The following is a 13,929-nucleotide window of genomic DNA, read 5'->3' as shown; positions in this document are numbered from 1 at the left end:
TGAGAACTAAGAGTGGTGGGTAAATACATACCGTAGCTTAGCATGAGTTAGCTATTGATTGATTCAGATATCCATCACTCTCAAAGTATACAGTACATAATATGACGTACCAAGTTTGTGACAGAAAAAATTAGCCTAAAAATGGCTAAATACCCATCATTTTGTTTTACCAGGATATTTATTCATGGCACATGCAACAAGGATAATGTGCCAGATAAACAAATACTGTAGCAGTAAAAATAATTTTGTTTCAAATATACAGAATTTGAGAATATAATTTTGTCATCCTACGTAATAGATTCTATTTTCGAAAATTTGTTGAAAAGTCTGAACTAAACATATTTTACTTTCTGTGACTGATAAAATTTATTTTTTGCTTTTATGTACAGCAAGATAATTTATGGCAATAATTATTTTAGGACTTTATGCGATAACTGGCATCAATGAAAAACAAAACAGGATGTTAGGCTACATATTACAAAAGAGAAAACCATTTATATTGTTTGTTGCTGCCTATCTTTGAGCATGGCAGCAAACAATATAATTGTTTGTTGCTGCAATTTTCTTACTTACAAAATATTTACTAACAAATATTTTGGATGTGAATGGATGTAATGCGTTCATAAATTATACGAATTGTAATTTCCCAAGTTCATGGTTTACCGAAGTACAAGACTCTTAAACCCTATAGCAGAAGAAACAGAAATGTTATGCTTTGAGAACACACTTGGTTTACTATTGAGAACAATTACCCTGCCCTATCCCAAGAATAAGAAGGAAGGCTTTGTAGAGAAATAGAAAAGATTGAGGTAGAGGTACAAAAATCATATAAAACCCAGGAGAGGTGAAAAGAGCAAAAGGCCATCGGTGAAATAAGAGTGGAATCCAAAATACTTTTTCTCCTATACAAAAACTACATCTAAAATTGGGTCCCTGCACAAGGAAGATGGAATTTTCACAGGTGACAACAAAAAATTTGTGAGATAATGAGGATACAGTACAATTCTGTTTTCAGTGAACCACTAAATATTGAAGTTGTTTAGTGATTTCTTCACATACAAAGGAATTCTTCTTGTATGTGATACCAACATCAAATCATATATTAGATGTCACCCTACCCTCACTGAACTTTGAAGCAGCCATAGAGAGCATGCCCATACACTTTGCCCAGATTCCTGGAATTCCATATTCATTAAAACTTGCAAAAAACCACCAGTCACAGGCCCTTAACATTTGTAAGAAATGGTGCCTAGATATTGGTGCTATCTCTGAAATACTTAAAACAGCATAGGAAACACCACTCAATAAATAAGGATGTAATGCATTGGCAATTAATATCACTCTCTCTTGCTCTATGGAGCAAATGTGCGTCCAATATTTTTTTCTTGAGTCCGAGCGGTGGACACGTGCTTCTGTCCATTATTAAAATATTTGTAAAAAAATTTAAATTTTATCCGATCAATCTGAGAGTTGTTTCAAAATGAGCACCTTTACATTGCGCACAATATAATACAATAATGACAACGTAGTCTGACAATTAAGGTCAGAACACATGGAAATATAATAAATACTTTTATCGTCCAAAATTTAAAATATTTGTCAAAATTTCATTTATTGTTTTATTATTATGGGACTAGGTTTAAATGCGCGCCTTTAGACTGCGAACAATTTGATACCAAAATGAAAGACGTAACACGAAAATTAATGTCAGAACATTGGAAAGATATATAAATTTTGTGGTGATGAGCGTCCAAAATTTTAAATATTTGTTAAAATTCCATTTATTGTTCTATTATTATGAGACTAGTTTTAAGGTGTGCCCTTTAGATTGCAAACAATTTGATACCAAAATGAAAGACGTAACATGAAAATTAATGTTATCAAACTGAATGAGTATACACATTGTGCCAATTGGTGCTCGTTCACTGGTAACAGTTGGCCGATTTTAGGCTTTGCTGTAGAAGGGGGGGGGGAGGAAACACCGGGCTTTTGGACCTTATATGTATATACCCCTGTAGGGAATTCTATTGCCAACACAATGATACCAAAATGCATGACGCAGCATGAGAATTAAGGTGAGAAAATGGAAAGAAGTACCTGTATACACATTTCACTGATTTTGTTCGTTCAAGGGTAACGTTTTGCCAAATTTAGGCATTGCTGTGGGGGAGTCATGTCAGGCTCTTGGATCTTATATGCATATAACCCAGTAGGGAATTCGATTGCGAACACAATGATATCAAAACGAACGACATAGCACGAGAATTAAGGTGAGAAACCTGAAACGAGTATACACATTTCAGTGTCGCCGCACACTCGCCCGAAACGCCAAGAGCATGATGGAGACGTCTGCGGCAAGGTGTTTGTAGACCAATGCCACTAACATCACACACAAAAATCTTTCAAGAGTGCTAGATCACAAAACACACGAAATCACAGCATTTATGTAACCCTGGGCAACATAGGATTCAGAACAGGACCCTCCTGCAACTAGACCACTATGATGTGGCTTAAGCTGCTATGGAAGACAAGCAAAACACTGATGTAATATACATAGATTTTGTGAAAGCTTTTGACAAGTGTGATCATGTTATTTGACACAAAATGTACTCATAACTAATGGCAGGGTAGGAACATGGATCTTTCTACAAATAGAGCCCAGTGTGTAATAGTCAACAAAGTGTCACCCAGTGTACTGTGCTTGTTGCTGCATTTTTCTCATCCTCATATCGGATATAAACAAAGATGCAAACTATGGTACCATATCATCCTTTGCAGATGACAAAAGGATTTTAATGAGAGTAGGCAATATTAAGGACACAGCAAACCTCCAAACTGATGTAAATCAGGTCTTTCAATGGGCCACAGAAAATATAATGTTCAATGAAAGTAAGTTTCAGCTCCTATGCTTTTGGAAAAATTAAAATATGCAAGTGGAAAACAATATAAAATGCAGTCAAATCACACTACAGAACAAAATAGCAATATAAAAAGAATTGGGAATTATCATGTCAGAATACCTTACTTTTAAAGAACACAAGAAAGTAGCTGTCACAACTGCAAGGAAAATGACAGGTTGGATAACAAGAACCTTTCAAAAAACAAAAGTCATACCATTGATGATACTTTTCAAGATACTAGTACTCTCTAGGATGGATTATTGTTGCACAATGACAACCCCATTTAAAGCTGGAGAAATGGCTAACATGGAAACCATGCAAAGATCTTTTACTGCTAGTATTCACTGAATAAAATATTTAAATTATTGGGACCCCCATAAAATGTTCAAACCTGTATTTCCAAGAGCACAGAGAAGAGAGGTACATAAGTTACACTTGGAAAGTATTAAAGGGATTGGTTCCAAATCTGCGTACCCAAATAACACCCCATGAGACCAGAAGGCACGGCAGTAACCTGTTGAAAAGCAAGTGTAATATATAAACCTCCAAGGTCAGCACTGGAGACCTCTGCCACAGGCTGCTATGTCAGCAAGACATAAGGTTTGGCACTAACAGATCCAGCTGGACATGCCACCCACCAACCTTCAATAGCTCACCTAACCAGTGAATATGTAAATATTTACGTGATTTCTACTTTTCCTAACACTTTACATACAGATTAATAATTATACAAGGAAAAATATAATTTTAAACTTAATTTTTTTTTGCATATGAGCAGACATGCATGTATATCCATAGCCACACTTCAGGGGTTAACTATCAACCATTTTCTTTGTATGTATTGTAAATATGCAAGAAAATGTTCACTAGAAAAAAATGCATTGCATTTATAATGTTAGTACATTGTTAATACGCTAAAATACACCTTAAATGTTTATTTACATGCAATAAAGTAGATAATGAGTTTACTAAACTCTACATTTTGATAAAGCAAAGCAAATCTAATGAAGAACTGCATTAAGCTTGTTGAGCATATACAAATAAAACAAAGTAATAATAAGTAATTTAAAATAATAATTATGAATTAATGTTTATATATTAACCTTAATTTTATGTTGGAAAATTAGCAGTATGATAGCAAACAGTTGTCCAGTGGCAATTGTTTTAAGAACAACCTCATGATTATTTATACAGCTTTATTTTTAAAACCTGCTGAAATATTACTACTAGTTCAAGCTTATGTGAATGTCCTTTGACTTTTGTCATTTACAAGCTGAATTAACCCCAAATATGCAATTCAGTTACTGATATTAAGAACAAGTACCCAACTTGCTTTTGTTTTTTTACATGTGCAGCTACATTGTCAATCAAGTTATATATTTTATTTTTTGAATGTAGAAAACACTAATTAGTACGATGCTGTATTGGGACTCTAATAAGTCAATTTGCTTATAAGTATTGTTATTAAGTTATTGTTCTGCTAAGTGCCTTTAAACACATTCTGGGTTTAATCTCGCAGTGTATTCATCTATAATCCATCATGATTCATGACATAAAAATATCTTGCAAATTTTCCTAAACATTTACTTATCATGTACAATTGCCAAAAAAAAAAATATAAATCAATTATTTTACACAGTACTTTAGTTAATCTAGTACTACTTAAAATATTTGTGAAGAGAATTACATATAGAGCATATATTCATTGTACTGAAGATCCAGACCTGCATGTCTGGACCAGTGAGATCGGCCCATCCTCCTGTTTTGGTAGTACTGTACTTAGAGGAAGGATGAGGACCATAATACATATACCGACGATTACGCCTAACCTTCCAAACCCTAATACATATTATCTGAGGCCTGATATAGTAAATGTGTATGTTATACAAGGCCTAGGAATACTTAAGTTTTGTTTTTAGTTTAATTTTGTTTGGACTCTTATAATGTGAATAGAACAAAGTTCTACTGTCTAACTGCTTAGTACGTCAATGTTTGTACTATGGTGCACATCATTACAAGAAAGTACTATCTAGACAAGAGAATGGGTTGGTGAGATCAGGTTCAAGCTTTAATCTATTTACATACTAATGGATTAAGTTTCTTGCCAAAGCACATAAATACTACGATACATTCCACAGCACTTTAATATCGAACAGAATGTATAGCACTTACCAAAATAGTATCAGTATTACCTAAACAAAATACTATCATCATCATTATAAATACTGTACAGGGTAATTTCTAATATTAATCAATTTATAATGGAAATATGTTATTACCAGTTTAATTTTTATATTTCATCCAATGCAACTAATAATACATATATATAATTAAGATACAATACTTGTTAAAAGTTTCAGGTGGTCTGAATGCCTTATAACGTTTAACATCCCAAACAAACTAACAAAAACGTTTGCTCCCAGTGCATGATCTCCTTTATCTATTGCTAAATTTATATATCCATCAATATTCTTCTCAACAAATACCATGATACAAAAACTATAAATAGTTATAATCCTGATGACAAAATACTGTACATACTGCATAATCTTGATGGTAAAATGCTGAATTATATTTAAACAATTATCAAAACTTGAACTGAAAATCAATTTCTGATATATTTGTTTTTTGAGATTACATAACTGAATTTAAATCCATGCAGATTTACTAATAATATTCATGAAATATATTGTGAGATATACAGATGTGATAATGCATTGCATTGTATATGAAGACTTCTAATTAAGCAAATTAAATACTCTCTGTATACACCGGAAAATTGAACTCAAAGGAGAGCAAGCACTTATGAAACAAAAATGGATTGACTAGTGAAGTGAAATAAAATTAAGTAAACAATTATTTATGGTGTTTTTGAAGATGACTCTGTAAAGCAGATCTCTGAGAAGCACGATAGGGACAACTTGGACATGTATAGGGTTTCTCTCCAGTATGAATTCGAATGTGATTATTCAATGTATTTTTTGTTGAGGAACGAAAAGGGCAATGTGGACAAGGAAATGGCTTCTCTCCTGTATGTGTACGGATATGTTGTATTAATTTGTCTTTTTTTGTGGCACTATATGGACAATATGGACAAGTAAATGGTTTTTCTCCAGTGTGCACACGAACATGCTGTATCAGTTTGTCTTTGGTGGTAGCACTATGAGAACAATAAGGGCAATTATATGGTTTCTCTCCAGTATGGGTACGTATATGTTTTGTCATATGATCTTTCCTATCTGTGGAATATGTGCAGTAAGGGCACTGATGCAACTTGTTGGCGGACCCTCTCCTGCTATTCCTCGAGCCATCTTTGTTCAGTCCCACCTGTCGGGAATGCCTATCTTAATTACTGTCATTAGTCAAATTCTAAATTACTACCTTAGAAAAGAACATCATCTTAACTTATAAAACTGTTTAAAACAGCTATCATGTATATGCTAATGTAATAATACATGCATGAAAGACCAGACACAATCATGGTCCTTTGTTGAAATGTTAATAAATTTTATGATGTAAGTCAATAATGTACCTACAATACCAGATTTCACATTAAGCAAGTCACTTGTACAATAAATAATCAATTTGGCACAAAATCTAAAGGTAACATAGGCCACCTACCAGTGAAGTACAGTTCTTAAGATTTTCATGATACTGTATGTTTAAAAATAATGTGCTGTAATTTTCCTCTGCTCTATCTTCTAAGCTCCAAAACCTATCACTTAAAATTATTCAAAGTTATACAGTACTGTACTTGCTTCCTCCAGTGCTTTATTATATTGTTAAAATAAATTGAGTTACTGTGGAATTAAAGCATAATATCCAATTTATCATTTGGAAACTCAGTACATTCATGCTTTAATCTTTTGAAATGTGCATATAATCTAAACATGTTCAATTCAAAGCAGGTATAACATCTCAAGATGTTTTAGGTACTGTACTTCGTGGTGTTTCCTAATCGGTATTTGAGGCCTCCAGTAAACATTTGCCATTTTAAAAAGACACATAATTTTGGGACATTTTTCCTATGCTCATGGCATGTTTTTTAAAATACAGTATAGGAAGACAAAAACCTTGCTTTGAATACTAATTTTTCTGTGCGCATACAGATAATGCCCAATGTAACTAACCCTTGAGCAATGCAAGGATAAACCATCTGTCTTCCATATGCAGAAACAAAAACTCCTGTGTTTTGGCCTACCGGTTCTCTGAAGCATGGATTCGGACATGATTATTTAGAGTATTTTTTGTTGAACAACGAAAAGGGCAAAGTAAGCAATTAAAAGGTTTTTCCCCTGTATGTGTACGAATATGCTGCCTTAATTTGTCTTTTTTAGTTGCACTGTAATTGCAATGTGGGCAAGAAAATGGCTTCTCGCCTGTATGTGTGCGAAAATGAGATATCAATTTGTCCTTTGTTGTTGCACTATAAGTACAGTAATGGCAGGTAAAAGGTTTCTCTCCAGTATGAGTACGAATGTGCTTTGTCACGTGGTCTTTTCTATCAGTGGAATATTTGCAGTAGGGACACTGGTGCACCTTGCTGACAGCTCCTCTCCCGCTATTCTTCGACACATCACTGTTTTGTTCCACCTGCAGGGAATGCCTATCTTAATTATTGTCATCATTCAAGTTCAAATCTACAGCCTTAAAACTATATTTATAAATACTATACAAGGCATACTCGCACACAATTTGATGATTGTCAACTCCTAATTTGAATATATATATATGTATTATAAAATGTAGGTTTACAAGTTTTGAACAAGGATAGGAAAGCACCATGAAAAACCTTCAGAATGATAACACAGGGAAACAGGAGATAGGTGAGAAAGTAAAGGGATGGGGGGGAGGAAAGTGGGGATGCAAAAAGAGGTAAAGACTGGGAAAAACTTAAGATCTAACAGCCAATACTGAAGTTATCTGCTGGCAATGATAACTATCACTGGTGGTGCTGCTTCAGTTCGTATTTGGATTACGATCAGACAAGAAGTACAAAGAAATTGATTTTGAAGACATATTCAGTGTATGTGTGTCTGTTTGTGAGTGAGTGAGTGAGTGAGTGAGTGAGTGAGTGAGGAGTGAGAGAGAGAGAAGAGAGAGAAAGAGAGAGAAAGAGAGAGAGAAAGAGAGAGAGAGAGAGAGAGAGAGAGAGAGAGAGAGAGAGAGAGAGAGAGAGAGAGAGAGAGAGAGAGAGAGAGAGAGAGAGAGAGAGAGAGAGAGAGATACATAAATAGTTACAAGATAAGAGCTATGCTCACGGTTTATGTAATTACCTAAGCGTAGTTATAGGATGAGAGCTACGTTCGTGGTGTCCCGTCTTTGTATCCATGAATATACGCTCACAGGCATTTATGCATACAAACACATGATGCCAAAAATTCATTTATTTTGCATGCAACAAAACTGCATATCTATGTACAGTATGATAATTCTACATTTATTGCTATTTACATAACTTGCTATTTAAAATTCTAGGCATACTTAAAGGCATGCACTACATTACAAAAATATTCTAGATATTTATGAAATTAAGAAATTAACTTATACATATGAAAGTTTAAGCAGCACAGCTGCAAAAACCAGTTTAATACAAGGGCTGCAACACTCTTGCATGCCAGAATTTTGTCAGATTATATCATATATGCAACCTACAATTGACATTATCAAAATATTTATATGATACAAATGCAATCTGCATACAAAATACTATTTTCCAAAATACCAATTGTTTACAGGAGATATATCAAAGTTAAAGTTGAATCGTCAAAACAATATATGTGGTTACATAATTAAATTATGTAATTTTTAAGAAATATTAAACTGATACATAAGTTACTGCAATCTTAAATTTTCCTGTTAATATATTGAAAAGAGATAAAAGTGGAAGAGACAGAGCAATGAAAAGTGCCCAAAAATAAGTACAGTAGATATCCTTAACTGTAGCCAATCAAAAGTAGTATTCCGAGGGCATCATATCTAACTGCAGTGAGACCCCCATAACCCAGATGCTCATTTTCAAGATTCTTAGTATATCTGGAAAGGACATTATTTGGTTCTCCATCCCCAATATCTGGGTAGTCCAGATATTAGACAGACACAAATTTGTAATAACACAAATTTAATTGATTTCCTAAGTATTCATTGGTGCATTCGTATTAAAACAGGTATTTGTTGTGGTGTGTGTGTTGTTCTGTAGTAGTGATATGTTGGTGGTGGGAATGTGGGTGGCATTAATGAAGGTAGATGTGGTGGTGGTTATAACAGAGATAATAAGGATGATGGTACAGTAGTAGCAGTAGAAGTAATAATGATAGTGAGAAAAAAATTATTCTGAGGTAATTGGGTGACTTCAACCGTGTTTTGGTGATTCCCAGACACCTGCCTTAACTTACTTGGCCATGATAGGAAAAATGACAACTAACCTGGAACTCTAGCAAATTTACAGGGAGATTCTGGAGGCCCTGAACTGGAGCTCGATCAGGATTTTTACAGTTAAAAATCAGGTAATAGTGTTTACACACACACACACACCTCCTTCAGATCACAATGAAATCAGAATGCGTTAATATATCAAGCCATTATGATTTCAAAGTGAAATAATGATGGTGATAGTGGTGGTAGTTGTAAACGCTGAAGTAGCTGTAATTGTAGTAGAGATGGTGGGCATAGTAGATATATCCAGCCATATTTATCAAAACCTTGGATCAACAATATAATCAATCTAAATTTTACTATAATACATAAGAGTTTAACTTTCAATATGCTGAGCTGTTTTGTCAATTTATAGTAATTATGATAGCCCCCGAAAGATAATTCTCCCCCCCCCAAGCAAAAGAATATAAAAAATAATAATGCCACAAGGTTAAACAATATATTATTAAACATGTCACTTTTTCCTGATTTTTTTATGTGTGTGTCCATTAAAAAATTACAAGTATTTTAATCACATTGTGATAAATATGCTAAAGTCTCGAAATTTCAAATACAATTTTTTTTTCTCAAAAAATTACTAAAATCATGACACACTAGTTAAATCCTTGATTTTCACTTAATTGGACATCCTATATAATGCACTGATCTGATTAAAGAATGTGCACTGTGCCCGATTACCTGGTAAATATACTTTTATGAGCTACATCACTCGCTTGTTTCAAAAGATAACTTTCATTATTATGTGACGGAACTTTAAAATGCAGTTAATAAGGATGGTATTGGTAATGGTGCTGCATGGAACTTTTGAAGTAATACCAGTAGGGTCATATTGAACCTAATCAGGGCTAGCTGCTATGCCCGACAGAGCCTGGAAAAGCCGTCAATGTTGTGGGCTTGCCACTACTCAATAATACAGGTGAGTTGTCCACTTATTACAGAAGTACTCTATACAATTTTTCCTTCTGTGATCGACAACAGAATGAGATTTTTGTCTCATTCTGAACTTCAGAGCTACTTTTCTAAGCACTTCATTTCAAAACTCCTTTTCTAAGCAGTTCACTCGGCTTCTTCCTTATTCCCAGGTTCTCATGTTTGCAGAGTGCTTTCAGGATAGAATTCTGTGAATAAATATTCTACGAAAACCCATGTTATGTATAGGATACTGTCACTTAGCATCCAGCAGAAATGCAAATAGGCAATGAAACACTTATACTGAAACATACAGTTCAAGCTTTCCTTAGGGAGCAATTGTATGAACCACTGTACTCACAAAGGCAATTTTTATATACTGTAAACTAAAAGCTAATTTGAAAAACCTTTGTGCATTAATGTAAACTGCTGGATAAATTGTATTGAAATAAAATATATATGAACTTATATATATGAAATAGAATATAGCAAAGCAACAACAAAACTGGAGATGTTTAACTATACAAAATAGCAAACCATGTTTAGCACGTACTACAAAAAACTAACATTAGCAATTTATGACTACCACCCCTAATCATAGCAAGATACATTTCATGAGCTTTATTTGTTTTATTCACAAAACCCTCAAATCTCATCATTACATGTCGAAGTTCTCTGAATCTCTTAAAACTTGGCCGAGTTTCTTGCAAGAACCTTTTACAAATATATTTTTGGAATATGTTCACTGTTCACTTCTTTGTTTCAGCTCAGTACACTCAAGATACTCATTATTCTATAATTTAGGTCAATATTACTGTTTGCACTAAAAGGACTAGATAATAATATTAATAAGTTGCCACTTAAAGCATCCTGAACGTCACAAAAAATATAAACTGCAATGTATTTACAAGCACACAACATAACTGAAAATTATGAGCAGTTATTCAGAATGCCTAATTAAAGTAAAAAAAAATCAGAACAATCCAATACAATATTTCTTGTTTGTACAAAGATAAATTCCAAATATAAATGGCTATTTCATTTCAACATCCATAAGATATTTCAACAATGATTATGATTCAACAATTATGATCAAATTTACAAAGAAACCTTAAGATGTCAAAGATCGATAAAAATTATAGTTAAAGACATACCAAATTTTGAATATAACCTAATAAAAAAATATGGCATCTTATTTTATAACACAGCAATGTAACAAAATATAGTCACATCATTATTATAAAACATTATACCAATCTAAAAACAGAAGTTGTGTGAATGATGAGGTTCAGTATTTATAGCATTTACAATGTTTAGATTAAAGCAAAGTATAAGACACACACTAATGCTACAAACAAATCCATCTTAACAATTACACGAATACTGAACTGCATTAAAATACTTCTCTAATATGAACTTGCATATGATTATTCAGAGTGCTCACTGTGCAACATCGAAAGGAACAGTGGGGGCAAATAAATGGTTTCCCGCCAGTATGTGTGCGGATATGCTGCCTTAATTTGTCTTTTTTTGTAGCACTATAAGGACAGTGTGGACACGAAAAGGGCTTCTCTCCTGTATGTGTACGAATGTGCTGAATAACTTTTTGTTTCGTTATAGCACTGTAAGTACAATGTGGGCATGAAAATGGTTTTTCTCCAGTATGAATTCGGATATGCTTTGTCATATGGTCTTTCTTAACAGTTGTATATTTGCAGAAGGGACACTGATGCACCTTGCCGACAGCTCGTCTTCCAGTGTTCTTCGTACCTTCACTGTTCAGTCCCACCTGTCGGTAATGCCTATCTCAATTATCATCATCATCATTTCTAAACACATTACCATTCAACAAGTTAACAGGTATGTCATTATAAATTTCATAAATTAAGTAGTGAAAATACATACAATATATTTAAACTGCATCACCAAACAAAAATTAATTGCATTATAAATGTTCTGCCATCAACAATCCTAACATTTTACCATGAACGTTGCAAAATTATTATGGAATAATAAACTGATTACAGTAATAGCATAAATTTGATATGGTTTGATCAAGGCTAACAGAGGAAAACACCCCCAGTCTCCTAAGATGGCATATCCTAAACAACAAACAATATTATAGTGAAGTGGTTAGCACCCTCATCCACTCAACCTGCAAACGAGAGGACCAGGATTCGAACCTTGGGTAGGGTGGTAAAATTAGGCATTGTTCCTTTGCTATTTGTTCTTGTGCATCCGGCAGCAATTGGTGACCTATATTTAAAAGTATTAGCAGATTGTGTTCTGTGGAAAGCAAGTAGGGTAAGCCTTCAACTGAATTGTAGGAGGGTGAATTTTTAACCTTCAAACAAAAGTGTTACTAGTTTTATATACCTAGAGTGGAGGAAAAAATTGCCCCCTCTCAGCTTCTTCCTTGCATGACTCAATATTTATTTTACAAGACTCAATATTGATATTTCTAAAACCACAATGATTTTTCCACATATTGTAGATCAATTTATGATTTATGGAGTTATTACATATTTGTAGCTCATTTAAATATTTTTATAATGACCCCTGATCCCCCTTTATATAATTTCTTTATTCCTTTCCCACTCCATATACTGTAAGATAGACCAGACCATTTTGTTATTATGGGCAAGGGGTTATATAGCTGAATGACACACCCAAACATTCAGCATATTTTTGGTAACTGAACATTTAGTGCACAGAATTACTCTCCATCTTGCATACCAGAAAATATATATATATATATATATATATATATATATATATATATATATATATATATATATATATATATATATATATATGTCGTACCTAGTAGCCAGAACTCACTTCTCAGCCTACTATTCAAGGCCCGATTTGCCTAATAAGCCAAGTTTTCCTGAATTAATATATTTACTATAATTTTTTTCTTATGAAATGATAAAGCTACCCTTTTCACTATGTATGAGGTCAATTTTTTTTTATTGGAGTTAAAACTAACGTAGATATATGACCGAACCTAACCAACCCTACCTAACCTAACCTAACCTATATATATAGGTAAGGTTAGGTTAGGTAGCCAAAAAAAGCTAGGTTAGGTTAGGTTAGGTAGGTTAGGTAGACGAAAAAACATTAATTCATGAAAACTTGGCTTAATAGGCAAATTGGGCCTTGCATAGTAGGCTGAGAAGTGAGTTCTGGCTACTAGGTACGACATATATATATATATATATATATATACTGTATATATATTTTTAAGGGGGGGGGGGTACGCAGGCAGAGGCACTGCCGATTCATCCAGGGTTATTCTCATCTTTTCCTTAGAATGAATATGTCATTCCAACAAGAACAAAAATTCAGCAAATGGATAATATTAAGCCATAAAAATTAAACTACAGTACAGTGACTTTTGAATATTTATTAAAACATTTAATGCCAAAAAAGTTTTTATTACCAAACACTTTTATGATTGTTTACTTGTTCACAACGTATAATGTTCATGAATATAATTATTATAACTAATGGGAATGATATCACTTAGCCTATGGGATTCTGAGGAAAAGGGATGTCATTAACTAAATTTTTAAAAATTTAAGACTGATGTTTCATCAAATGATATCGCAGCGTTGCCATATGAGAAGCACGGTACGGACATAAAGAGCAAGAGTAAGGCTTTTCTCCCGTATGAATTCTC

General features: G+C 33.5%; 1 protein-coding gene across 32 annotated transcripts in view; it reads right to left on the bottom strand.

Moving 5' to 3' along the window:
- LOC123745770 (zinc finger and BTB domain-containing protein 7A) overlaps positions 1 to 13,929 on the bottom strand; it is a 215,414-nt gene that overhangs the window by 106,531 nt on the left and 94,954 nt on the right. For 2 of the 32 annotated variants that reach the window (XM_069317669.1, XM_045726701.2), the window contains exon 6: positions 8,270 to 12,033. The exons of 28 other annotated variants lie outside the window; for them this stretch is intronic. In XM_069317669.1, the coding sequence (XP_069173770.1) occupies positions 11,638 to 12,033 (396 nt within the window). In that variant the 3' untranslated portion in view covers positions 8,270 to 11,637. Of the gene's footprint in view, positions 1 to 8,269; positions 12,034 to 13,633 lie in introns of those variants that run through there. 2 more of the 32 variants (XM_069317687.1, XM_045726739.2) reach the window with 1 other exon arrangement.

Source organism: Procambarus clarkii, chromosome 88 (genome assembly GCF_040958095.1).
Source record: "Procambarus clarkii isolate CNS0578487 chromosome 88, FALCON_Pclarkii_2.0, whole genome shotgun sequence".
NCBI lineage: Eukaryota > Metazoa > Arthropoda > Malacostraca > Decapoda > Cambaridae > Procambarus > Procambarus clarkii.
The sequence above is the reverse complement of the archived record's forward strand: the minus strand, read 5'-3'. Positions and strand labels throughout refer to the sequence as shown.